The sequence below is a fragment of the Eufriesea mexicana genome, unplaced genomic scaffold (genome assembly GCF_001483705.2).
Source record: "Eufriesea mexicana isolate 0111107269 unplaced genomic scaffold, ASM148370v2 scaffold47447488, whole genome shotgun sequence".
Taxonomy (NCBI): domain Eukaryota; kingdom Metazoa; phylum Arthropoda; class Insecta; order Hymenoptera; family Apidae; genus Eufriesea; species Eufriesea mexicana.
The window spans coordinates 746,355-774,315 of record NW_016907971.1 but is presented as its reverse complement, the minus strand read 5'-3'; the positions used below and the strand labels follow the sequence as shown (position 1 = coordinate 774,315).

The 27,961-nt window shown below is 41.1% G+C and overlaps 1 protein-coding gene across 1 annotated transcript in view; it reads left to right on the top strand.

Annotated features, from left to right (window-relative positions):
* The window catches only part of kug (FAT atypical cadherin kugelei), a 96,662-nt gene extending 68,701 nt beyond the window's left edge, over positions 1–27,961 (top strand). The window contains exons 6-22 of the mRNA XM_017903919.1: positions 6,164–6,316; positions 7,138–7,351; positions 8,377–9,937; positions 10,292–10,862; positions 11,154–11,325; positions 11,403–11,627; positions 12,822–12,845; positions 15,956–16,192; positions 18,403–19,455; positions 19,620–20,266; positions 20,478–21,875; positions 22,171–22,308; positions 22,401–25,121; positions 25,373–25,706; positions 26,076–26,216; positions 26,468–26,614; positions 27,043–27,961. Of these exons, the coding sequence (XP_017759408.1) occupies positions 6,164–6,316; positions 7,138–7,351; positions 8,377–9,937; positions 10,292–10,862; positions 11,154–11,325; positions 11,403–11,627; positions 12,822–12,845; positions 15,956–16,192; positions 18,403–19,455; positions 19,620–20,266; positions 20,478–21,875; positions 22,171–22,308; positions 22,401–25,121; positions 25,373–25,706; positions 26,076–26,216; positions 26,468–26,614; positions 27,043–27,593 (10,287 nt within the window). The 3' untranslated portion in view covers positions 27,594–27,961. The remainder of the gene's footprint in view (positions 1–6,163; positions 6,317–7,137; positions 7,352–8,376; positions 9,938–10,291; positions 10,863–11,153; positions 11,326–11,402; positions 11,628–12,821; positions 12,846–15,955; positions 16,193–18,402; positions 19,456–19,619; positions 20,267–20,477; positions 21,876–22,170; positions 22,309–22,400; positions 25,122–25,372; positions 25,707–26,075; positions 26,217–26,467; positions 26,615–27,042) is intronic.

Here is a 27,961-nt window from a genome sequence, read left to right as displayed (position 1 = left end):
TACGTTTAGCGCATTTGTATTAGGTTTCAATCTAGGTTAGGTTTCAATCTGGTATTTCTCAGGCGATAGGATTGAGGTGATTATTTTACGATTGAAGGTGGAATTGAATTAATTTTCCGTTCGGTTTGTTGTTATATACTTCGGCTTAAGTTTTTCAAACAACATAGGTTGATTGAGCGAAATGGAATTTTTGTATGGTGTCATTATAATTACTGGAACTGGTGTAGATTTTTTGAAACTGCTTCGAGAAACTGGATTGATATTATAACAGTTTTCAAACTCGAGTTTAAGCACTTTATTGTGTTATGTAATTTTCCTCGAACTACAAAAGTTCAGAAACAAGGCTACGCAATGTTACAAATTGTTCTATGGCCTCTGTAACGTACTGCAAGTTTCAAGAGTTTTAAAATAGCATTAAGCATAGTAGGAAATACCTTGTGTTATTCCAAGTCTTTTTCACGGTGCTGCATAATGATGCAACAAATTTCACGCTAGTTAAAAATTTTATACGTTTCTTTAGTATTTTGTTTGTAGAATGTTACATTCTCTCAAGCACCAGACCAAATAGTATTGAAGTAAAATAGCGAATGGAATGAGAGTCAATGGGAGCGTTGCCTCTGCTAATCCCAAGGGAGTAATTTCAGAAAATATTCACGTACTTATTAAATGTCACGTATTTTAATTCATTTATTACAATTATTCTGATTTCATACAATATATAAATAATTAATACTAATTTCATTGTTTGATATTTAATATCAGAGAAAAATATTGAAATATAAATTGCTAGCACTAGCATACATTACTACTTTTAAATGGCCCAAAAAGAAATGAAAGGGTGTATCTTTCACATATCAAACTTTTTCGGAAGCTGTAGCTTTTACATTAAATTATATAATTATTTGAAACCAACGAGCATTTAACAATTTCATTTTACGTTACCTCTAATCATTTTCAAACTATGATAATTCGTTTCATTTGCATAGGCTTATCCATTTAGTGTTCAAATCCGAGAATTATATTATTACGCGTATACTCGGAGTACGTTAAATATTTGCATAATTCGAAAATCGTAGAGGAAAATGAAGTAATAGATGACATTATCGACAGAAGGCAGCAGGAAGAGAAACCTAATTAACCTGACGTCAACAGTGACAATAGCTTTCGCAATATGCCGGGAATATTTAATATAATTCCACGTCAGCGTCGAATTTCGTCGAGATCAGATTCGATTTCACTGGATATCAAGTTACGGCTGTTCGTTTTCATAATTTCGGTCGGTCACCGTGCATTACGAGCTTCACTTTCCGTCCGATATTCTCGATAATATCGGAAAACAAAAATAGAAAAAAAACTAGTATAATCGAAGCGTCGAAGAAATCATAACAGTGGAACAAAGGATTGGAAAACGTAGGTCAAGGATCGAGACAAAGCGCGATCTATTTGAGTGACGTGAAAACAAATCCGCAGTTGGTGGAACGTCGTTGATCGTACCTTCGACAGATGTCTCTCGCGTGGCCGAGAGCAGGATAGTTCCGTGAGGTTAGTCAGTTCGATAAAGTCGACTGGCCGGATCAGTTTGTCGAGGCAGGAAAAGAGACACTCGATGCAGAGGGATGAAAGCGAATTAGCGGAGATAATGCGAAAGTTAAAAGGCTTCCTTCTCTCGTTCTCGACAGAAATCGAGGAACCGCTCGCGGGAGTCCGACCTTTTGATCGATACGTTACTAGAGAATGGAACTTGGGAGACATTTAGCCCCGACAGCTTGTCAGGAGATCCTATCTTCAGGGTAAGGACACCGCTGGCACGTAAAACACTAAAGTCGCCGTCTCGTGGCCCGGGAGCATAAATAATTTCCGCGTTAAACGCAAAATTGGTCTCGGGTAGTTTACGCGAGCTCTTGTGCATTGATTTATAACCCGCTTTTATATATATATATCTATACATATATATCGACTGTAACGTTCGTTCTTAATATGATACTGCATTCTCATGCAACCCCGCTCTGTGCCCGTTTTTTTAAATAGGAACCGCCATGCATTCCGTCTACTACTTGATCGATCGTCTTTTGTCCCTTTTGCCCGATGCAACCCTTCTTTTTGTACACCCGAAGAGTCTGTAAACGCGCACCATGCGACTCTGAGCGAACTTCATGCAACACCGAAGGAGTGGGGGAAGGAAAAAAGGTTGGTTTTCAATGAACGCGAACCACTGCTGCTACTTCGTACGCTGAACCCCGGGTAATTGAGGCTCATTCGTAGCTGTCCGGGGATTTGGGTCGAGAGTGGAATTTATCTCCCCGAGTTATTAAGTATCAAGTGCCTACCGGCTTCTTAATTGCATTCAGAGTTCAATGCTCTCTTTCTCGAGAAGAGAAGCAAGAATTCGATATGCCACGGTATTTCTAATGCGTTCGAAAGAAAACTCGATGGCTTAATTATCCCTAAAGAACCTTTTAGCTGGAACCCTATCCCGGATATAAAATCTCGATGCCTCTGGTGAATTTTCGCATCAGTCGACTATCGAATACAGTAGGACCTCGATTATCCAAATTAATTGGGTGATATATGGATGTGTCCGGATGAGCAAATTTTTTGATAATTCAATGTATGGACCAATTTGAATTTAAATATTTAGGTTCAGATAATAGAGATATCGGATAATCGAGGTTCTACTGTACTTGAAACAGCTTCGAAGGGATAATACCAGTTTTTCAAATTATCTTTAGTAGTGTGGTGTTCTAAGGGAACCTTAGTGAAGCCAAATAAAAATGTTACGTGGAACATGACCAAAGTTTGTACTGATATTTAACGAGATGTTTGCTCAGTGTCGTACCAAGCGCAATCCTCTACTGTCTTTTTTCCTCATCCCTGTGTATGTGTCTCGAACTGTTCACCGCGTTTTGCCCGTTTTGCTCGTTTCTTTGTCTGTATATACGTATTATGTTCTTGAATGTTTGCATCTGTCTGTACGGAGCTGTCGCCTGATCGTTTTCCGTTTTTTCCTTCGTAACTAATAAGAGCCGCAGCGGCGTATTTAGCCTGCTAAATACGAGAGCATGACACGGAAATGGTAAAAGAATGGAACGAAAGGGAATGCTCGTAGGAGACCAGTTTTCTTTCCCACGAATTAAACGGTGCTGCATAGAGAATGAAAATCGCTTTAGGTCATTCCAGTTATATTTATCACCCAGCAACCACACAGAATGTCTTGTTAGGAATTTTAGCTCGAGTTTCTCGAATCCCGCCATTGTCTTGTATCCGCTAACTAGAAGGGCGAGTCGGGGAATCCCCCGTTCTCCGCTGCGTCGTTTCGTTACTGTTAAGAATCTGTTAAATCTAATTAAAATTGATTTCTCTTTATTAACATTTAATCTCGCGTTCGCGGAAGTTCCTGATTAATCACCATCCCGGTTAAGTGGTTATAAATGTGAAACAAGGCCTTACTGACATACTCTATGGTGTTACTATGTAGGAACGTTTCACTATAATTCTGAGTATATTCATCATCATTTTGGAAATTCATAGTCTTTAAATGTAGGTGTGAGATAATTTTATACATAAACAATAGCACTTACAGTAAAATATACTAAGGATCCATATTTTTGTAATTCCTGTCACAAAAATTATTAGAAATTTCATAATACACAATAAATTTATTGCAATTTCTTTTTCACATCTTATGAAAAAAATAAAATTGCCAACAATGTATAAAACAAATTTAACTTACAAAGTAAGTTCTAAAAAGGAATGTAAAAATAGAGGGCTCTATTACTACCCCTACCTCCAAGAATAATTCAATATATTTCTTTCGCTTTTTTTAAATTACAACTTTTTTCATGTTAATCCTTTTGTGATTATTAGATATTTGTTCTTCCTATTTTAATTTATGACTATTTATTATTATATGAACATTTCTCTTTCTACACATCTTTCACTACCGTTCAAGACTATAAAACGAAACCATAGTGCAATGTTCAAACTTAGAAGAAAAAATTGTGGTACCCTTTGAAATGCCGAAAATTCGGTGAATTCATCAATCGAAACGATTTTCGAATTTATCGTCCATCGGGCAAGTTATCCATACCGCAAATGTTCAAAGAAACCTAACCCCAATTCCCTACCAAATAACGCTTTTAACTTGATGCATCAATCGAAAATCCACTCTGCTTACCTGATGACCTAAAAGTGCTTTAATCAAATCGAACCTCAAACGAAGAGCCCCTCTGTGAAAGGGGCGCCCTCGCGGGGTAGCGCGAAAAATATCGTGGGTCAGAAAACATGGGAACCGATAATGAGCTCCGAGCACACCTGGGAAATATGTTCGTTGCGGAGAAAATGGCGCCCAACGCCGGCTTAAAAACCAGCACCATTTAATGAACCGGCGACGATACATTTTTCCGCGCGGTTCCGCGCGTGCATCAGCTTCGGAACACCGCCAACCCTCGTCTCTGTTCTCGCGCTCGCGCGCACACATTCGATCAGTTGGCGGAAAGAGCGCTGCCTGTGTTTTAATACGCTTTAATGCAGATCGATATTTGGCAGCTCGAGGGGGTGCAGGTCTCCGGGTCTCCTCCACCCCCTCTGTTCTTTCTTCCTGTACTCTTTTACCCCTCTCTTTTCTCTTTTTTATTCATTTCGCGTACCGCATGATGTCGACGGTGTGAATGCTATGCTTCGAGGTCATGAGCGCAATGTTTCACTGGTGGATCTTGAAAGCGAGGGAGTAAGAGCGAATGCGAAAATGGAGGTGTGAGTGATTGATTGAGAGAGAGAGAGAGGGAGATGGAGAGAGAGAGAGAGAGAGAGAGAGTGAGGGGGAACGATGTATGTGTGCGTGTGCGATATATTTTAGAAAAAGTAAGTTGTCTTCTTATTTCGAATTTTTTTCTTTTTGTCTTTAATTCTTCTTCGTATTAGATTGGAATATTAGATTTCATTCGTCGACCGCTATAGACGCGTTACGCTTTTTCATTTTTATGACGTTCACACCCTGCGTGTGTACGTGCGAGTGCGTATGGAGATTTTGTAATTACGTATACATATAGTATATGTATAGTGTGTTTGTTTTAATTTGGCAACATCTATATATCTTGATAAATATTGATCTAGGAAGATAATTTGATATCGATTTGACCTTGTGGTAAACATGAATATCGTCGTGAAGGTCAAATTTAAATTTCCTGGCAGAAATCTATATCTTTTTGCACAAATTCTTCTAACCGAATTGTTTTTTAAACATCAGTTATTTGTTTCCAACGCATAAATTTCTGTCGAGTCCTATAAAACTACTATGAAGTTTCAGAGTTCATGTTGACACCATGATGTATCCAGTTGGCTAATGAGTATTGTCGAATCTTTACGGTTGATGATGTGCGTTTGTTGTGCAGAATAGAACAGAGTTCCCAGTCTGCCGGACATAATCAAACAGCAATTGAAATTATTCGGGTGAGCCCAATGTGAAAAATAATTATACGTAAAAATAGCGAACACATTGTTTAATAAAATGTTTTTTATTTTAGAAAAGGCTACCAATATTATTTCGTAACTGACCTAATATGTATAAATTTAGAGGCGCCATCTGTTCGCGGTGTATATTGGGTAATATCAATGTTAAAAATATATCAACTTTGAAACCTTATATTGTGGTATTGATTTCTGCAGAAACCATAAACTAAAGTATTTAAAATACATTCTAAAGCCGGCCATAAAAATATCTCATTGGAAAAGTGAAACATGACATTCTCGTCACTTCTGAAAATTATGGCAAAGTCAAATAAATATCATTACTACATTTATGTGCCCTTTGATATTCTGCAACATTCGTCTCAAACATTTTTCTCTGTCAGCCATATTTTTCGAAATATTTTCATGATGTTGCTAAATATGATAGACACATTGTATATACACACACAGGGTATCTCGAGGCTTATTTTTGCGAAGTTTGCGGTCGCAGTTTCTAAATAGCATTATTATTAGAAGCAGCTTGATACTTTACGATTCGTTCGGGATTCTTTTTCTATTTCCTTTTATACAGCCGATGGCCGATACTAATGTTCTCTTTTGTGTCGTGTACAGCCATGTTAGTAGAGAATGAGAATGGAAGGGTGTACTAGTTTGCTACGTCAATTTTTCATTCATCGTTTGTGTTACTGTACGATAGGTACTCGCGAACGATAAAGACATCGGTGATAACGGGAAAATCCAGTACAGTATCAAAGGTGGCCGAGGCAAGGGGAAGTTTAAAATCCACCCCACCACGGGAATGGTGTACTCCCAACGTGACTTTGAAGCTGGACAGGAATACGAGATGATGGTGAGTAGAACAGAACAGAAAATTGTGGATTTACCAATGTAAATGCCACATACAACACATTGGTTTCCTTTGAATACACGTATATGCGTATTTTAACGCATATACCGTGTTATTTTTTTAAGTCCACATGGAAAATTAGACACTGTTGAATTTAACGAGTATACCAAATATGCAAAACCAAATTAACTGTGGTTATTTTTAAACATGGGAAACTAGTTATAATATAACCTAATGTACATTCAATAATAATAGGAAAAGAAATGGAAAAGTATAATAACTAAATTAGAGGTTATCCAGAAACAAGTTTTAAACAAAACACAAGGTACCTGAAATTAATCGAAATCTATGAATTTGCTCCTCATTGTTCATATATTACGAATAATTCCAACTCTTAATCAATACAACGAAATTGCATTTAATCACAAATGATCATCACATTAACATCGTTCAAAACTTACACTAATTTTTATCACGCTAATTTACATTCGGTAAAATTGTCTTTGAAAATTTACTGAACTTGACATTTCCACGAGCTGGAGCAAACGACTTTTACCACCAGCCAAAGAGAATATTTTAATGCGACAGTGAATTACATATGATAGGTTTACAACTGCTTACGCAAGAATTAAACTGAAATATTAACCGCATGGCGTAGCGGTGTTCACCACAAAGGATTGGCCGCGTTGCAAGTATACTGTACAAACTGTAAATCCAACACGGACGCTTCAGAAGCCATAATTCATGGCCGATCGCGGAGCATCGTTCCCTTAATACAATTTAAGTTCAAGTTTAACTCGGTCGCTTACGCCTTTGTTTGCCAGATAAGAGCCGCCGACAGTGGAGAACCGCAGCGAAGTCATCAAACACGAGTGTCCGTGCAAGTCATCGAGGTTCCGAAGGAATCAGAGAATCCGCCAGTCTTCAAGACGAAGAACCAAAGCGTCGAGGTCACAGAGAGCGACGAAGTAAGGTTCCTAGTGGCGCTAGTGCAGGCCACGGACAAAGATGGTGACTCGCTGTGGTATGACATCATTGGTGAGTATCAAACGTTTCTAATTTTATATAAAAACTTGATAGTGAACATTTTGTATTAAATATTTATACACATATTTATTATTTCAGTGTTACATATTTATATAATTTATTATATAATTGCTGTTAAGCTTTGAAAATTTGTAAATGTTAATGGTATTTAGGCGAAAGGTATTTCTACGGAACAAAGAAAACTTGGTTTATTTTTGTAAGTCTGGCTTTCTAAGAATTCGAGAAGAATATTGATAGCAGTTTTAGGAAAATAAGAGTCACAGAAGAATATTTAATATTCGGTAAAATACATTCCGTCTGATATTTAATTTATTTTTTCGTATCGTTAAGAAACCAAACTCTAATTACATCGAGTGTTGTATCCATGCTAACGGAGTTTGAGAGCTCGTTAGAATTCGTCGGCCGCGATATCTTGTTGTTAATTGGCGAAATATCGAGTGATTTCGTTGAAATATATTCGAGTGGCCGGAATAGCTGAAGCAAGAGTAACATTTTCCAAGTTGGGGGGATCGAAGTTGGAAAGTTCCACAGCTGGATCGCATAGGTAATAGTTAAACTTCGCGCCACCAAATGGCTCAACCTGTTCGAGGCACACTTATGTCTCATCATTAAAATTATAAGATATCGAGGGATCTATTAAGATTTCGAAATGGGAATACTAAAACAGTTTAATTTTCTTTTCATTGTACCATCCCATTCCATGGTTCTCTGTGCTATTACTACCATGAATCGCGATTTTTAAATGAGACACGAATTCTTGTTTTAATTATGAAACTGTGAATTTTATCTAGAAGGCGAATTTTTAAAAAGAAATATTGAAACTAGGCAAATAGCGTAAAGACGTCGTACTCGTTTACATTGAAAAGTCACATTTAATTCATTCAAATTGTTGGAAAGAACATCTGTTGTAAATAAAATTTTGATAGTTCAAAATTTTAACACAATTTTTTAGAACATCACAAAACTCAGTAGCAAAGCAAAAGTAACGAACGAGAGAATCCTTGATTTACTTGCAGACGGTAACACACGAGACGAATTCTTCATTGGTCGAGACAACGGGAATGTGCTGCTGGCAAAGAAACTTGATTGGGAAACGCAGAACTTCTACAACCTGACTATTCGTGTGACAGATAGCGTGCAAACGGCTGTGACGCAACTGCTGGTTACTGTGATCGACATCAATGACCATCGACCGGAATTCACGGAGAGCGTTTATCACGTGGACATCTCAGAAAATGTGGAAAAGGGCGAGAAGATTTTACAGCTCCACGCGACCGACGAGGATAAAGACAAGAAGGTGTTCTATAGCCTCCACGCCGCCCAGAATCAGGCTTCCTTGGAGATCTTCCACGTAGATTCAGTGTCAGGGGCCGTTACTCTGAACGAAGTTCTCGATCGAGAGACCATCGAAGAGCACGTACTCACCGTGATGGTAAAGGATCAAGGGACGCCTGCGAAGAGGAATTACGCTAGAGTTGTAGTAACTGTACATGACCACAATGACCATGCACCGGAGTTCACTAGCGAGATCATCCAAGGGAAAGTGTTCGAATCTTCACCGATTGGCGCTGCTGTGGTGCAAGTCTACGCCATAGACAGAGACAGAGGAGATAATGCCAAGATTACCTATTCGATTACATCTGGAAACGTGGGTAACATGTTCACGATAGACCCAGAACTAGGCATGATTCGCGTAGCCCGAGAGTTAGACCTAAGCGTTTCTTCGGAATATATACTGCTGGTGAAGGCAACGGATCATGGTTCTCCAGCGCTGACCAACACTATACCCATACACGTGATGGTCACCATGGCTGACAATGCTCCACCTAGGTTTATTCAGAAAGAACTGTCTGCTGAGATCTATGAGAATCAGCAGTTAGGTACATACGTGAAGCACGTGGAAGCTAGAAGCACATCCTCGCTGCAGTTCGAGATTGTCAGTGGCAACAAGGACGACACCTTCTTCATGAACCCGAGTACAGGTATCATAGTGGTGAAGAACGAGCTAGACTACGAGAAGACAAAGTTTTATAATTTGACTGTAGCTGCAACTAATATGGCCGGTGCAAAAGCACACTGTAACGTGATCGTTCATGTCTTGGATCGAAACGACAACGCGCCAAGGTTCCTGCAAGCTACGTATAGTGGAGAAATAAGCGAGGGCGCTAGTATAGGTTCCTTGGTACTCACCAATACCAGCACCCCATTGGTAATAAAGGCAGAGGATGCTGACTCCGAATTAAACGCACTTTTAAATTACGACATAGTTGAGGATTTGCCACGAAAATACTTCCATATAGACTCGAGCACTGGCGCCATTAGAACAGTAATGATTTTGGATCACGAAAGTATTCCGAAGTTCACCTTCCACGTAAAGGTCTCCGATCTGGGGAAACCAAAACTGTCTTCCGATCGCATCGCTAAGGTGATGATCGCGGTAACGGATGTAAATGACTGTCCACCGAAATTCCTCGAAAACGACTATAATACCACCGTACTATTGCCCACGTACAAAAACGTCGCCGTGATCCAAGTGAGCGCCGTGGACCCAGACAGTTCCGAAGAGGTGCCACTCAGGTACGTGTAAAGCTATCAAAACTCGCCTTTGTATTCACGGCCATTTTAAAAGGCTGATTCATATTTATGCGGACTCCGCCGCGGCTTCGTTAGCATTCATTTACTATTATAATTGTTGCATGAAATTTGTATGATCGCCGTCTGATGCGCGGTTGTCTTTCCCACGCCCAGAAGGAAATTTCCGTGCCTACTTATACCGGTGGCGAAAAAACCACCTTCGAATTTACATAGGTACTCGCGCCGCTGTTTTTAGGCCGGTGTAACAACGCCATCCTTTGCGCCTCTTCTTTCTTTAAAGCATAAGATCACGACTTCTGGTATTAATACTGATCTGTTCGTCTCGTTATCATTCAGGTACGACATCATCGATGGGAACAAAGCGCACACATTCGAGATAGACTCGCAGACCGGTGTGATCACGGTGTATAATCCTGAACGTATGAAGAAAAGCTATCTGCTACGGATCCGGGTCTCCGATGGAAAGTACTCAAGCGTCTGCCAGGTGAACGTGATGGTGGAGAAGTCGGAGAATTCGGGGCTGATGTTCCAGAAAGATGTGTACGAGGGAACGATTTCCGAGAACTCGACAAGGATCACGACCGTCGTGGTCGTGAACGTTTTAGGCAGCGCGTTGAACGAGCACATCGTCTTCAGCATCCTGAACCCAACCGATATGTTTGTAATTGGATCCACGTCCGGCGCGATCCGGACAACTGGGATTAGATTCGACCGGGAGGTTTGCGACCATTATGAACTGATAGTAGAAGCGAAAAGTCAGATGCCAGACAGGGAGAAGCCCAGGGTAGCACACGTGATCGTGAACGTCACCATAATGGACATCAATGATAACTGTCCAATGTTTGTCAACTTGCCCTATTATGCTGTTGTGTCTGTAGATGCACAAAAGGGTGACGTTATCACGAAGGCAAGTAAATTACTCGATTATCCTGTCCTTTAAAATCTAGCATCGCTAGAATGTTAGGCATGTGCAGCAGACGAAATGGCTAACCCTATTATGGGAGTAGATATTATTATTATTAAGTCTCTTGATCTATCGATATCTTAAATTTGATCTGTTCAAATATCGAATTTCGTAGGATATAACGCAAGGGAATTATTTCGAGATTTATTCTATGAATTCCTGCATCTTTCACTCCCAGACATCGTGTCCCCTCTCACGCAGAATTACACACAGGGCTTTCCGATTTGCTTACAGGTACATGCAGTTGACATGGACAGCGGGGACAATGGAGAGGTTAGATACGAACTAAAGAAAGGTCATGGAGAATTGTTCAAGGTATGCCGAAAAACAGGTGAAATATCACTGAAGCAAAATCTGGAGGGTCACAATCGCGAATACCAGCTTACTATTGCCGCATATGACGGAGGTAAAGTACCGTTCACAGAATCTCCCGTTGCAATTATCGCTTGAGCAATATTCGACAAGATTCGAACATTATTCCAGGCATTACACCATGCTCCATCGAAGTGCCAGTGAACGTAAAAGTGATAGATCGGTCGATGCCAGTGTTTGACAAGCAATTTTACACGGACAGCGTTCTGGAAAGTATCGAGATACATTCGCCCCTAACTTTGTCCATACAGGCTGAGTCACCGTTGAACCGCAAGCTCATATACAGTATAACGAAAGGGAACGATTTCGAGGAATTCGCTCTGGATTTCAACACAGGTGAGCAAGCGTTCGTTGATCGCACGGCGAAACAGTTTTTCAAAACTGTGGGTGAACGATGAAGCGAAGATTGAATTAAACCCGCAGCGCCCAGGCACGGAACGATGAAGTTGCAACCGGAACAATGTACCTTTCAACATGCAATACGATAAGATTTTATAAAACTGCCGGATTTGCAGTTTCGTCGATTTTCTCTTTTGCTTTCCTTTGCCTTCATCGTTCCATACAAGACACGATAAGGTCAAATGGTAGTGTATATATATATATAAAATTGCGAATGAAGTTTTTCTTTCATTCCGTATTTTTCTCGTTTTCCTTTTTTTTTTCCTTATGATGAAAGTTTTTCCTATAGCATCACGACAGCGGCGAACGTGTGTTACATTCGAAATTGTAAACGCGCGATCAGAGAACATTGTGTCCTAAATCCAGTCCCGAATGAAACGTCTCCTGAGGATTCTCATCCCAACTCGGCTGTGGGACTCATAATAACTTTTGACCTTTTCATTACTGACAAATGTTCATATCCGTGTTTGATGAAACGAGCTTCGTCCCCCCGATGTTATATGTACAGCGATAATCGATAAACGAAGTGACTTTTCTGATAAAATAACAGATTCTCGCGTTTTGTCGCTTATGGCTGTAAATAAAAACGTTTTATTGTTACTTTTATTCTGTCCCGATTGTTAACGATACAATCTAATTTAAATGATGTATAGGTAAAAAGTTCATGTATGTTTCTGCAGTAATGAAATGGTTAAATACGAATGGTTGTCAAAATAATTCCGTACACAAACAATCGCGCTTTCTACTTTAACGAATGACGTGTTGGTTTCGCTGTATATGGTATTCGGTAACTAAATTCTAATCAAGTCACGGTGTAGTGGTGAGACAGTAGCAAATTGGGGATGTTGGAATGTATCGCACGTAACACAAGCTGCAGTTATAATTATACGGTTAATTTGTTCGTATATAATTAATCATAAACCCGATCTTGGAATTAATTTTACTCGAAGTCAAAATATTTCTTACATACGTACGTTCACTGCGTTACTATTTATGGTAGTCTCTTTTTTTTGTTAATTAATTCTCCCTTCTTTACCCATCTCTCCTTACCCATCTCGTAATTTATTCTTTACGAATGCTTATCTGATTAAACTAGAAATTAAAGTGTTGTTGTATCTCCCTGTTTCGCAGCCCCCGACAGTAACAATGGTCCTTGTGAGTATAAAAAATACTAGTTCTATCGGTCTGCTGTGTTGCACTTGTACCATGCTACTGCACTGCTCTCTATCTCTTTTCTTTCTAAGTAAATTTCATGCACGATTGGAACAGTAACAATGAATTTCCCTCGGCCGCCATTTTTTCTCTGTCGATCTTCACGCGATAATTCTCAACTGTGACGCTATCCCCTGAATTAATACCAACCCCTTTGCCCGTTACACGACATCACGGAGTAAGTTAGAATAACGGCGAACAGCAATCGGGATTTCACGTGGAATATCAATCGTAATTCAAGCGGATGCCACAATGGCAAAATCGCCGGCATAGAAATTTAATTGTAAATAATAGTCGCACCTGTGCCTGTACTTTACAGCGAAACGATTGACCGGACCATAAGTAACAACAACCCTCTAATACACACTTCAGGTCTCCAAATATTTTAAGCGATTTATTATTTTCCATAAAATTGCAATGATCCCTCGGTGCAAATATTACTTTCCCATTTGAATTTCCAATTTTTTACAATTTTTTTTTATATTTATTTTCGTTGCCTGTCGTTTGTGTGAGGCCTGGTGCAATTCAAAGCGGTCGGATAAAAATTGGAAAACGCGCTGAACTTGGAGGAAACGGTTACGCATGAATACACGAGGGGCGGTTAAGTGTCGAGAACTGGAAATGCCGGAACTACGAACCCCAAGTCAAACACGACGGAACCCGTATCATCGGCCGGTCGAGATTTCTGCTTGCCACACACAGCTTCCGTGATTGCACGCCTGGCGCACGATATCCGGCGTTCTTCGCAACTTCTAACCGCTTGCCGGCGATCGTAACGATGCACGATTTTGTAAAAGCAAAAAGGGAAAAGAAAAGGGTACAGCAAGACTTAGCAACGATGCAACATTTAACAGCATGTTAATTACCTCCTCCCTGAGTAGAAACCGCTTTGAGTCGCGTAATTTTACTCTCACTTTTACTCATCGTGTCCCAACCCAACCGACCCCATTATTTCGCATAGGAGCAACGCGAAAAAGCTGCGCGAAGAACCAGGCTTGGAGCACTGTGTTGCACTTGAACGGCGATACGTGATTATATAGAGATCGGACATCGTATACACTTAGTCACAAAAGTAGGTGGCCACCTGGCGGTGCGCCTCGTACTTAGGTCCTAGGCTATAAATTGTCACTGTTCGATCATGTTTATTTTCAAACCATGAAATTATTATCGTACGGCGATAAATATTTGTCAAGATTAAGTTTCCTGCTAATTTCTACCTCATTGATGTACGATTTATGGATATCGCGTGACATATCTGATCTAGCCGGATATTTTTGTGATCAACTGTATCTCGGGACGCGATCTGAACGCAGGCTTATCGTCTGTACGCCATTTCCTTCTTTCTGCGGTTTTTTCCTTCCATTCTACCCATTTTATTCTCACCTGCCGCGATTCTTACGGCTTTCATTCTGTTCTTCTCGCATGGCGTGCCTGCACCTTACGTCGCGTGCGAATACTGGAAAGGATACCGTGCTTGTACCATTAAACGGGTCACGATGCGTGTGGAAATGGCGAGAAAGGGAAACAGGCAGCTCGTTTGTAACAGGTTGACTACGATACGTGACAGCGTTCGCTTGTTCGCTTCTTGAGATCGATCCGTGAACGATGAGGTTGCGGCAAAATTGCATTTCCTTGTATCGCGATCTTCCTTCGATTTCTATAATCGACTGCAAGGCAAGTCTTGTGAATTTAAATCGAGTGAAAGCGATTCGATTGAAATTGAAGATAGCACTTTCTGTAATTAGAAAATTGATTCAAGAACAGTAACTTAACGAAATTTTCTAGGAAATCATGAAATATTTGTTTAGTGTTCCAGTCGAACTGAAAAAGTATCTTTCACGAAAGTAGACGTAAGTTTACGTAGTATTGTGTAGTATAGTAAAAATTTTGTAGCTAATAGTAAATTGTAAAAGGTTTGAATTTTGTCAAAAGGAAAAAAAATTATAGGTCTCAAGAAGTAGCCTCGTAATGCTTTTTCACTTCTTAACATTCAGAACAACAAATTTGGATTATTCGTAGGAAGTAGCCAAAGCATCGAATGGAGTCAACCTGTTAAGCCGAGTAACTTGTCATGTCGAAAGGTGCAGACATTTAGATAGCATCCGCAAATTCATTCGCGATATTCGAGCGTCTTATACAAGCGTGTTTACCACGTGACTTGCATTCACCAGTGTCTCTTCTTAGTGTCCGCGAAACCGAGCAACTCCTTGAATTACCCAGTCATCATCATTGACAAGACAATGGTGTCACGTTCACACCTTTACATCAAATTTGCATTAGATCTGCATCGAGTTCTTGCATCGACAAGCTAGGCTACACCCTAAGCTACTCGTCAGAAAATGCCAAGGGAAATGTCAAAAAGTAAAAAAAAAACACACATATACTCATACACGAAAGTATTCGGATGCTTACACCTACTATATTTAACAAGTATAATATTTACGTTAAACCAAAATATTTGGCACATATACATATGCAACGATGCATATATATTGTACATATAACAAGGAAAAAGTTACATCTTTGTGGTAGTAAAGTTATAAAATAATCCCACAACGTTTACGATACCTACGGTACTTTTACCCTAAATATGAACTGTGGTGGCGCTAGTGTGTTAAGTGGAAACTCGTTCTAAGGCTATCGCGTGACATCGAAATTTTTTAAATTTTCAATTAATATTCCTTTCAACTACATTTAAATACTTCTGCAATTCGTGATTATCCATTGAGTCGTTACAAGAAATATACTGTAAATATTGTATATATCATTCAATTCTTTCCCAATCCTGCACATATGATCTTCAGACTTTCCTTTTTCTATACACGCCACATTATTTCGAACATTTCAGTTTAACGTGCATATCTCACCTGTTGAAAAAAGCAGATGTAAATGTTCGAATACTTTCATATATGATTGTATATATACATGCACACGCACACGAATCCTACGCTATTACTCAGCATCGCGTATATGAAGGAAAAGTTTCTCGGCTTTGTGGACGCTACGCTGCATAGACTGCTTTTGGGTCTACAATCTTCTCTTCGATAAATCAGGTGCAATCTACGTCGTGGACGAGTTGGATTACGAGCAGAAGAAGCAGTACGAGCTGACCGTCCGTGCGACGGACAGCGTATCGGGCGTCTACGCGGAGGTGCTCGTTAGCATCCTAGTGCTGGACGTGAACGACTGCCCGCCAGAATTCACTCAAGACTCATACAACATCTCGGTCTCCGAGGCTGCGTCGTTCGGCACCTCCGTGTTGAAAGTCAGCTCCAGGGATAATGACACGGGTAAGCGGTTATTAAATTCAGGCAAAACAGCCATCCATAAGTTTAGTCGCAGCCTGGAGTTACGAAAGGATGATGTTGGCTATGAAAGCATCCAAAGCACTTGTACTTAATGAATATTACGATGCATATTATGAAATGTTTGTTGAGTATATTGTTTTGTACATTATATTTGATTTCGAATCTTGTACAATCGAGATTAAAATACTTGACAATTCCTGCTTTTGCTCTTGCTGGAAATTTATTTGTCGTTTTTATAATTAAATATCACGGTATATAGATTTTAACTGTTGTTGAGTCACTGTACAATGTGCAATTGTATTTGTAGCGTATTGTCTATAAATTTTGATACATGCTATATTATATGCGAATTTCTATAGATAGGTATGTAGTATATAAATTCAAGTATGGATTAAATAAATTGTACCATATAAATTTCAATATATTCAATATATAGTATGTGAATTGCTATGTGATATATGGATCTAATACATAGAATATTAAAATTAGAAAATTTACGATTTCCACATTAAATTTCATTGTGAAAATTAAAACAAATTTCACAACGGTTCTCATCAGTTACGATATCGCAGAATTGAATGATTTAATTCTAGTTGTAATGTTACAAACGAACTACAGGACAAAGGGTTGAATTATTATTTCATCAAAGCGTCCTTCTTTAGCCTCGATTGCTATCGAATATAATCAAGTGCATTTGCTTCGGCCTTTAAATGTTAAAGGACGTTTCTCCATTGCTCTACGAACATAATATAAATTTATTGAAAATTAATTATGATATCACGTTAATTATTATCTTTTAAATAATTTCTTAGTTCAGGTAGTGCAATATATATTCTGATATTTAAAAAATTTATAAAATCCTTGTTCGTATATGAAATATTAAATCTTCTTAAATCTTGATATATGTTAGCAATAATACTTACTCGAGCGTTTAACTTCTATCAAACTTTCGTGACGGTGTTCACAATTCCTGCAAGCGCAATTAGACTTATGGACGACAGTGCATCCCGCTGGATACGCATTGAGAGATCGGATTGGCCTCCCGAAGCTCGAAGGCCTGCTTAAATTTGCAATTAATGTCGGTGAGAGTGGAGACTCTCCCTCTCTGACTGTATATGTCTCATAAATAACGCGATGCAATCCTGTTGGAGCAAGATTAATGTTATTGTAATTATTGTGAAGGATGCTCTTAGCGGGTTCCGAGGTTGGATTATCGCGATGAAATATACCTCGAGATGTTGCATGATTGTACGAGAATGGGTCGAGAAAAAGACGAGAACCGGATAAATAGAAGCTGATGTTTCGCGTCAAGAGATTCTGTCCAGGGGTTTATTTGGAAACTTCCTGATGACTAAGAACCATAATCGAAGTTGAAATAAAGCATCAGGTCGTTAAACCGGCATAGAAAAGAATAATAAGATGATTTCACTTTTGTAATTTGTAATTCCAATCTATTTAACTATCTCGGTGACTGTAGGTTTGACCAATTTTATTCCTTGATGTATATTTGAGGTAGAATTCTTTTAGTATTTTTTTTTTACAGAAAAATGATTGCATTATTTTTATGATATCGATAAAAGAAGTTATTTTAACTCCAGTTGTGCTATTCATCGTTTAGAAAAACTTAATATTTAATAATTATGTGAACTTAATATTCGTTATACTAAATCTTTACTAATTCACTTTTCACCCATCACGTATAGCAATAAATAAACAGAAAGAAGTCACTGAAAAATTCTAGACTACAAGAAACACAAAGTTCACATTAGAAAAATTAAAGCTCCAATTGTATTAGTTATGGTGATAAACTTGGCAAGTCGTTGGCTGTCCTTTTGAAGACCACTCATGGCCTAATGCACGATATAAAATTTTAACCTCTGCTACTTATGAATTGTTGAGTTATTGATAAGAAACTTTCGATACCACACTACATTATACTAGTCACACTATATAATAGTATGGCTGTAGAATGTATAAACGTGACTGTCGCGCCATCTAGCGACCGCTTGCGCTACTACAAGGTCTAACGGCTGCAAGTATCTCTAATTGCATGCATCTACCACTGCTACTTTTCAGAAGAATATTCAACTCGACACACCGTTAAAACGCGTATCTTTTTCCACACTTACACTGCACATGCTTGCATAAATAACTATGTTCCAATACTATAAATCTTCTTACCTTTATTTCAGATATAAACCAGCAGGTTCGCTATGCGATTCAAAACGACACGGAAAACAGCACAGATCTGTTTCACATCGACCCAGAAGAGGGTGTAATCTTCCTGAAGAGATCTTTGGATCACGAGACCCACGAATCGCACCACTTCACCGTGATCGCCAGTGATCGTGGCGTGCCAAGTCTCGCGAGCACAGCCCACGTCTGGGTGACGGTGATCGACATGAACGACAACCCGCCCAAGTTCGAGCAGCCCTCGTACACCTGCTCGTTATCCGAACACGCAGAACGAGGTCAATTCGTGACGGTGGTATCCGCAAGCGATCCTGACTACGTGGATGAGAAACTCACGTATACGATAGTCGGTGGCAACGAGCAACAAACGTACAACATTGACCAATCCACTGGCATCATTTCATTGATCAACATGCAGAACTTTGGCGAGAAGAAGCTCACCTTGCTGAACGTTTCTGTCACTGACAACGTGTACACCAGCTTTGCACGTGTGAAGATCGAGATATTGCCTGCTAATAGGCACAACCCTAAGTTCCCGAATCCTGTAGTGGAAATAACAGTCTTCGAGAACCAGTTGCCTGGTAGATTGGTCACCAGCGTGATAGCCACTGACGAGGATTTCGGTGACTATGGAACTGTGATATATTCGATAGCTTCGGATCTGATGAAAGAGATCTTTGACATAAATAGACTGACCGGTGAGATCGTGACCAAAAAGGAATTAAATCGAGAAGAGCAGAAACTGTACGAGATACCTGTGATGGCTACAGATGGGGGTGGCAGGTCAGGTTTCGTGATGGTCAGGGTCAAAGTTGGGGACAAGAATGACAATTCGCCTGTGTTCCTTCTGAGAGAATATAAAGCTAGTATACACGGGAATCTGACTGTGAACACGCCGTTCTTGAAAGTAAAAGCTCAAGATGCTGACGAGGATGACGCTGCGAGGATCATTTATTCGATATACGAACTACAGACTTCGGAAGCAAAAGCGTTATTTGGAATAAATCCTGATACTGGAGCGTTGTTCCTGCAGAAGAGTGCGATTCCATGGGGTAAGAATTTAAACTGTCAATAAGTCCCTATCTGAAATTAGTCACTCGTCAACCACTTGTTCCTTGTCAGTGGCTAACATTCCTTTTATTCTTTTCTGTAATAAATATCCCAAATTACCTCTCTAGTAACGACTCTGCGATTACCATCATCTGTTTAATTTTAGAAAATGAATTATTTGAGTTGTTCATTCGCGCGGAAGACAAGGGTGGAGCTACCATTCATCACGCCGATGTCCCTCTCAGCATCTACATAATGGGTCCGCAAGATATTCCACCTCTGTTCGAGCGGAAAGAAGATAAATTCTTCATATCCGAAGCGTCTCCTATCGGTACACCGATAACCAGGCTGAAAACCGTGACCAACACCACGGTTACTTACAGAATAGTTTCTGGGGACGAGGATTCTCCACTTTTCATGGTTGACGCTCATGGACAGATCACATTAGTTAGACCTTTAGATCGAGAGCTCAAGGATAACCATTTGATCGCAGTTCTCGCTGAAACGGATTCGAGTCCTCCTCTGACAGCTCTAGCTGAAATATCGCTTCAAGTGTTGGATGAAAATGATCATGCTCCTGAATTTGAGAGTAATCCTTACGGTATCAGTCTAGCGGAAAATATAGAAGAGGGAACGCCCATTTTGAAAATCATCGCGCACGACGGTGATCTAGGAAGCAACGGGGAGGTTCGATATTCATTTGGCTCGGATATAGGCGAGTTGGCGAATGTTTTCACAGTGGATGCATACACCGGTTGGATATCAACACTAGTTCAGCTTGATAAGGAGAAACAACCGGAATATAAGTTCCAAGTTCGTCTATTTAAAATTTAACTACCTACAGTTTCCTACTTCTCTAATCTAACTTCTTTTCTTTCTGTAATATTCGTTCTATTACGTTGCTGCTTCAAATTGCGCTAAAATTTATAAACGAAAATTTGGTCGGTAATAAAGTATTAATTCGAAAGATATATTTGAAGGTGTAACGAGTTGAACGTCTAATATAAATCTTCGCCATATCTAGGTGGTCGCTACTGACAACGGGAATCCAAAGCACTTCGCAAGAACCTCTGTACACGTGAAGCTAAAGGATTACAATGACAACCCACCCGCATTCGTGGACGATCGTTACGAAGCAGCTGTAAACGAGGACGCTTTGCCAGGAACAGTCGTAGTCAAGTTGGTCACCGTTGACAAGGATTCGGATGTAAATACGCCGATAGAATTTTACATAACATCTGGTGATCCGAGATCCCAGTTCCAGATTAGATCCACCGGCGAAGTGTACGTGGCGAAGGCACTCGACCGCGAAACAACTGATCGTTACGAACTTGAAATAGTCGGCACCGACGGCAAATACGTCTTCAAGACGAGAGTAACGGTACAGGTGCTCGACGTGAACGACAATCCGCCATATTGCCTGAGATATCGTTACCGAGAGATCCTGTCTGAAGGATCACATCCTGGGACTTACGTACTCACTGTCCTCGCCACTGATTACGATGACGAACCGAACGCCAAGTTGCGTTTCTACCTAACTGGTGATAATAACGACAAATTCTCGCTGGACAAGGAGACAGGTGTACTGAAGACGATTGGCCAGCTGGATCGGGAAATCCAAGCGAAATACTCGCTTACGGCACATGTACAGGATAAAGACAAGCCATCTTGGGAATGTTCTTCCCAGCTAGAAATCATAGTCTCAGATTTGAACGATAACGCACCGAAATTCACCATGCAGACATACAGCGCCACGCTGCCGGAAGACGAAGAGGTTGGTACCTTAGTGACCAAGGTGCACGCCACGGACGATGACATCGGCATTAATCGCAAGATCAGATATGAGTTCATCGATTCTGCTGATGGCCATTTCCTTATTGCCGCGGACAGCGGCATCGTTACACTCGCCAAACCATTGGATAGGGAAACGAAGGCGATGTACAACGTATCCATCCAAGCAGTGGATCAGGGGACTCCTCAGTTGATGAATGTGACTTCGTTAATAGTCAATGTACAGGATATCAACGACAATCCACCGGAATTTACGTCAAAGGTCTATTTCCGTAAGGTTCCCGAAATCTATGCGGTTGGAACAGAAGTAGCTAGGGTTCTCGCGACATCCAAGGATACTGGAGTCAATGCTGATGTGTACTACTCGATCGTGGGCGGAAATGAGCATAAGAAGTTCCAGATAGACACGACTACAGGCGTCATTACGATCGCAGAGCAACTGGATTTCGAACGTGCAAGAGATTATTTATTGACCATTCAGGCTAAAGATGGAGGCATTCCATCTCTAAGTAATCATGCCACAGTGAACATCACCGTGATCGATAGTAACGACAATACACCGATATTCAATGAAGTTTCGTACAGGGCTTCTATAAGAGAAGACGCAAAGATTGGAGACAAAGTTATACAGGTTAGTAAGCCTTATATGTGACATAGTTGAGAAATAATACCTAAGTAACTGATCTCGTTAAACAAGTTAATGAGTTATTTTGAGCGCGAGCTGTACGAATAAATTTGTTTTCTTTGTAAGGTATTGATATTAAATTATTATAGTTCATAACTAATTGTATTTTTATAAATCTTACATGTATTATACTGGAAGTATATTTTGAAGTGATAAAATTAGTAACGGAAATCTTGAATAGTTTCTAAATCTCGTTTCATCTACACGCCATTCTAATTCCGTATTATAACTAATGTTTCAGGTATCTGCAAATGACTTGGATAGCGAAGAGAACGGAAATGTGTCTTATTATATCGAACGAGGTGATAGGCAGAAGCAATTTTTGATCGATCAGAAAACGGGGCAAATTACCATTGCCACGCCGTTGGATCGCGAAGAAGTCAGTATAAATCACATGTTCCGTTCATTATACGTCTTAATGGCCTTGTAACATTTGCAATGCAATCTACAACAAGATATTTCATGTTCCAGATCGGCAATTACGTGCTGGAGGTTCACGCCCGTGACAGTGGCACACCCATGCTGTCCAGCTTCGTGATGGTAAACATCAAGGTTCTAGATGCAAATGACAACCCGCCGCTATTCTCTCTCTCAAATTATACGGCAGTAGTACAAGAAGACAAGCCCCTGGGCCACACCGTATTACAATTTGTGGTCACAGATGCAGATATCGAGCCGAACGCTGCACCGTACACCTTTGACTTCCGATCTGGAAACGAGGGTGACGCATTCAGATTGGAACAGGACGGCACATTGCGAACCGCGACCAAGTTCAACAACAGGGTGAAAGACAAATACGTACTGCACATACGCGTCTTCGATAACGGAAGCCCACCTCTCTATTCTGACGCATGGGTAGTAATCAAGGTGATTGAGGAGTCCCAGTATCCACCGGTAATTACACCTTTGGAAGTGGTCGTTAATTCCTACAAGGACGAATATCCTGGCGGTATTATCGGAAAGGTTCACGCAACAGATCAGGATCAATATGATACTCTTTCGTACAGTTTGATTCCATCGTCCCCAATTCCAAACGATCTCTTCCAAGTTGACAAAATCGACGGTACCTTAGTTGCCCTACCTCGGCTCGACGTTGGTGAATATAAGATAAACGTTAGCGTGACAGATGGGAAATATCATTTGCATTCCGTAGTGAAAGTAAACGTTGATTTAATAACCGAAGAAATGCTAGATAATTCTGTGATTGTGAGATTCAGGGAGGTCAGTCCTGAAGACTTCATACTAAGTCACCGTAAGGGATTTATTAAAACTGTTCGCAACGCAATGAACTGTAGGATAAAGGATATCATCATCATCAGCGTTCAACCTTCTACCGACAACAAAATAAATCTAATTAAATCTCGCACCATTCGCCAAATCGTGCACAACGACCTGGACCTTTTATTCACAGTGAAGAGAAGTTCTATTCCGTTGGGATCATCGAGTTTTAATAATGTTACGTATTATACATCTGAAAACATACGAGAGGCGTTGAATGAGCATATCGAAGAACTCGAAAAGTCGACAAAATTGGTAGTGGAAGAAATAGTCAGATTCAAATGCAACAAGGAATACTGCGTGTATGGGGTCTGCCAGGACAAAATTGCTCTTGACATTACACAAGTGACAACTGTGGCTACCGATGTCATGAGCTTCGTTTCTCCACGGCATAGGCACAAGATGGAGTGCAGCTGTAAAGAAGGTTACGCCGGAGATTATTGCGAGGTAGTCGTTAACGAGTGCGCGCGAGATCCTTGCCCACTATTCCAAATCTGCGTATCTGATTCTTCGGTCCGAGGATACTCTTGTCAGTGCCCTGTAGGCTTCGCTGGACAAACCTGCGATATCGACATTTCCAAATGCCACGATGAGTCCTGTTACATTCCAAGGAATCCGATATCATTTAGCGGTAAAAGCTATGCTTGTTACAAGATTAACAAAGCCCTCATCAGGCAGACCATCGAGAATCGCCTGAGTTTATCTTTGAGAATTCGAACGGTGCAATTAACTGGGAACTTGATGTACGCAGCTGGCAAGGTCGATTACAATATCCTAGAAATTGTGAACGGAGTCGTCCAGTACAGGTTTAACCTGGGCAGTGGGGAAGGTTTGGTTCACGTAACCAGCGTGTACGCGAGTGACGGACAGTGGCACGAAATTCAGCTGGAACGGGAAAGTAACAGCGCCAAATTGATCGTAGATGGAAAATACGAGGCTCATGGATCAGCACCTGGCATAAATGACATTCTGAATCTTCAAACTGACGACTTGTACCTGGGTGCCGAAGTCAAGCAACATCCGTCGATTTTGGGCTTCGAAGATGTTCAACGTGGCTTCATAGGATGCATGGACGACGTTCGAATCGCTAGAGTGTCAGTACCACTGCACATGAGTGGCGCTAGTAGCGTTGCAGTTTTAAAACGCTTCGTGAATGTCAAATTCAGCTGTGATGCCGCTAGTGTTCTTGTGCCTCTGGGAGTCTGTGGTTCGCAGCCTTGTCAAAATGGCGGCACGTGTAAGGATGCTGGTGATGATAATTACGAGTGCCAGTGTCACACGAGATTCTCAGGCCTTACGTGTGAAGTCAATACTGATCCCTGTGCCTCGTCGCCCTGTCTTTACGGCGGTCGTTGCAAAGTTGTGCCAGAAGGTGGCGATTACGTCTGCGAATGTGTTAGACCAAGTCTGACTGGAAAACGTTGCGAATTCGGAAGATATTGTAGTCCAAATCCCTGTATCCATGGTGGAGTGTGCGAGGAAGGCAACAATGGCCCGATATGCAAATGCCAAGGATTCGTGGGTGACCGTTGTGAAACGGACATAAATGAGTGCGATGCCAATCCGTGCACGAACGGAGGTACCTGTGTGAACGAGATAGGCACCTACAGGTGTATCTGTCCTCCCAACATGACCGGACTAAATTGTGGAAACCCGGCATATTCCACGCCAATTATATCAAGCCATTTCAATATAACATGGGAGCAACTGATGTGGATTGGCATTGCGGTTGTACTGAACGTATTCCTGATCATCATATTCTTCGCTTTCCGACGTATCAGAATGAAACGCACAAGAGCACGAGCGAACAACATCAACAACGAGACCAGGAAACAAATCGTGTTAAATTCCGCGCGACCCCATGAACACGAGTTCAAACGTAATTCAAAGCTGAGCAACTTGGAAGTGATACAGGTATGTGCACATTCGATGAACATACTTCTCCATTTTCCAGCACCTAAGAGAGAAAATCGCATGCTTTTAATAATACTTTGATCGTACGCCAATGATAGACGACTAGTACACCGGTCTTTCTTTCTATTTTTTTTCTCTCTTGTTCTGATGCCGTTTTTTTTCTTGATTTGCAATCATCAGCCAGTAATCCCTATCCTGTGAGTGACGTGTGCATTGAGTTTAAGGTTTTTCGTGTGATTCTTTTTTTGCAGAGAGAACCTCCCCAATGCCCTCCTAGACCCGCTTCCTACACTCCTAGCTCGAACAACGAGCCAGCCACATACGGCAACTCGGCAGCGGTGGCTCTAAATAATCTGGATACGTTGCGCAGCTATGGCAGCGCCGGCGATGAGCTGGAGAATTTCCCTCCAGATTATTTGAGAAACCTAAATCGCAGCACACCCGTACCCCCTCCGTCCTTAACCCTCGCTAACCCAGTCGGCGGAAACGCTACAGGCAGCGACACGGATAGCCTTCATAAGCCAACGTGGCAAGAGCAGATGCAACTAGCTTCCTTCATCACGGACACGACAAAGATAAAGAATGGTGAGTAGTATGCGCCGCTGATTTCCCCGATTCATCGTAGCTTCTTACTTTTGTTTTCGCTTGCGGCATGCATCGTGGGTGGAATTTATAGCTTGATCCTTTATTTGATCTCTCTCTCATTCTCTCTCTCTCTCTCTCTCTCTTCTCTCTTTATGTCTCTCTTTCTGATCCTTCTATCTCTTCTGTTCTTCCTTGTTCTTCTCATTTAATCGTCTCGTCAGACTATTACCTGTCCCATTTTACTACTTATCACTCTTTCTATTCCTGTTCCTTTCCCCGATCTTAATACGAATGATCGAAAGCGTATGCTGACCTGGGCCTGTAGCGAATCAAATTAACATTGGTGTATCGTATTGTGTGCGCTAACAGACCTGAAACGAGCGAGCCCAGTGGTACCAGAGCTGACCACTGGAGGACTTCTACTAAATTCTTCTCGACGTGTGCCTCATGGAGGTGGGACCTCCGTTGCCTCCATGACGTCCATCGAGGATGATCCTCGTATAGTCGGTGGTAAGTCGAGATAGAGTAATGCCTGAAAAACGCAACGAATACCTAAGGATATATATGATATTTGGGTCGCTTTGCTTGTCGCTATCCCTCTCTATCGGCCAGACTCTTTTTTTATCCTTTAATTACCAGACACACACTTCGCTTATCTCTCTTTTTTTCTTCCTCTTTTTCTCTTTCAACTCCGTATCGCGGCGCCAGATGTCGTCGCATGTAGCGTGTCGGAGTACAGTTGTTGTCTGCAATGCTTTTAGGGTATCACTGGGATTGTTCAGACTGGGTCAGGCCAAGCCAAAACCCCTTGCCTAATATCACGGAGGTGCCTGGAAGCGAAGTACCAGACTCGTCCAGCTTCCACAGCAATGAGAGTAACGAATCAAACACTCATCAGTTACCGTCAGGTAAGTAGCGACTGCATGCTCGCAGTACGTTGCTTCCATTCGCAGTTAGTTGGAGCAATCTTAGCTCATTACGACTGTAGACACCTTTGTGTAAGATAATATTAGAGGAAACTGTCAAATTGTTTTTCTCTTTCACATAATTCGTTATCTCATATAGATAGCAACAATAAGGGATGCATGTAATAGTACTAAGGTAGACTGTCTTTTGCCTACGTTTCATTTGGCCCACTCTTTTTAACCCTCGATTGGTAGGGTGTAACGTTCGAATCACTATCATACCCATGTCAATATTCCAACTTCTCTTACACGTGCTAAACTGTATATCGGGAGAGCTGCTAGATGTTTAATTTGACTACCAGTTGAGAATCGAAGTATATTAACCGTCTACTTGATATATCGTGTAAAATAACCAGACGTATTCGTTGCAGTGCACAGCTCTGTAGATCCAGCGAGAGACATCGAGACGTTGAACGAAGACCAAGAGTCAGAGTACGTCGGGGACTCGGAATGCGGGACTGAATTTTCTGAGCAGTATCAGTGCACGGAAACACAGCGTTTGAATCCCCTGGACAGCGGTGGTGAGGGAGAGTACAAGTATAAAGGTTCCGAAAGTTATCTCCGGCATCCGAACTCCTATCTGCCGCATTACAACATCCACACGGACACGGAGAACGAAACGAACCCCTTGAACGGTCGTCTTAGTACTTTAGAATCCGACGAAGAGGAAGATGACGTAGTGCCTTATGGTTTCCCAAGCACCCGACGCAACCGATGCCACAAGGGTGACGAAGTCGACGAGATCGGGTCGGTAATCACCACTCTCGAAGAACGAAATTCATTGTTGGGTGGTGCAACTAGCAACAGCGACTTATCTACCAATCTATGCGAAATTGACGATTCCGAATACGAGATCGCCGATCAGAAGAGCAATGGCCGCTTGTGGTTGTCGGGGAACGGTATCACGCAAACCTCGGTGTGACGAACAATGGTGCCACGACTTGAGAACAGACTGAACGTGATCGTGTTTTTCTGTGCTTCTTGAATAAAAACAGTGCGAATGTTATGTGAATATACGAGAAAAATATTGTACATACGTATTATCGAATCAGAGGTAGAAGAAAAGGTAAGTGTGTACAGAGGCAGCTATGAATATAAGAAACTGATGAACACGAGCTAATTAAAAGAACGGTATGGGAATTCGCATACTGAGCCAACGGTGCGCGTCGTTCGCGCATCGTACCTCAAATCTCCTATATAGGTAGAGCTTAGGTACTTCGATGTACTTAATTCCGCGATCCTCGAAACAATTCTATTGAACCGTAAATATGAAAATGAACGTACACGTAC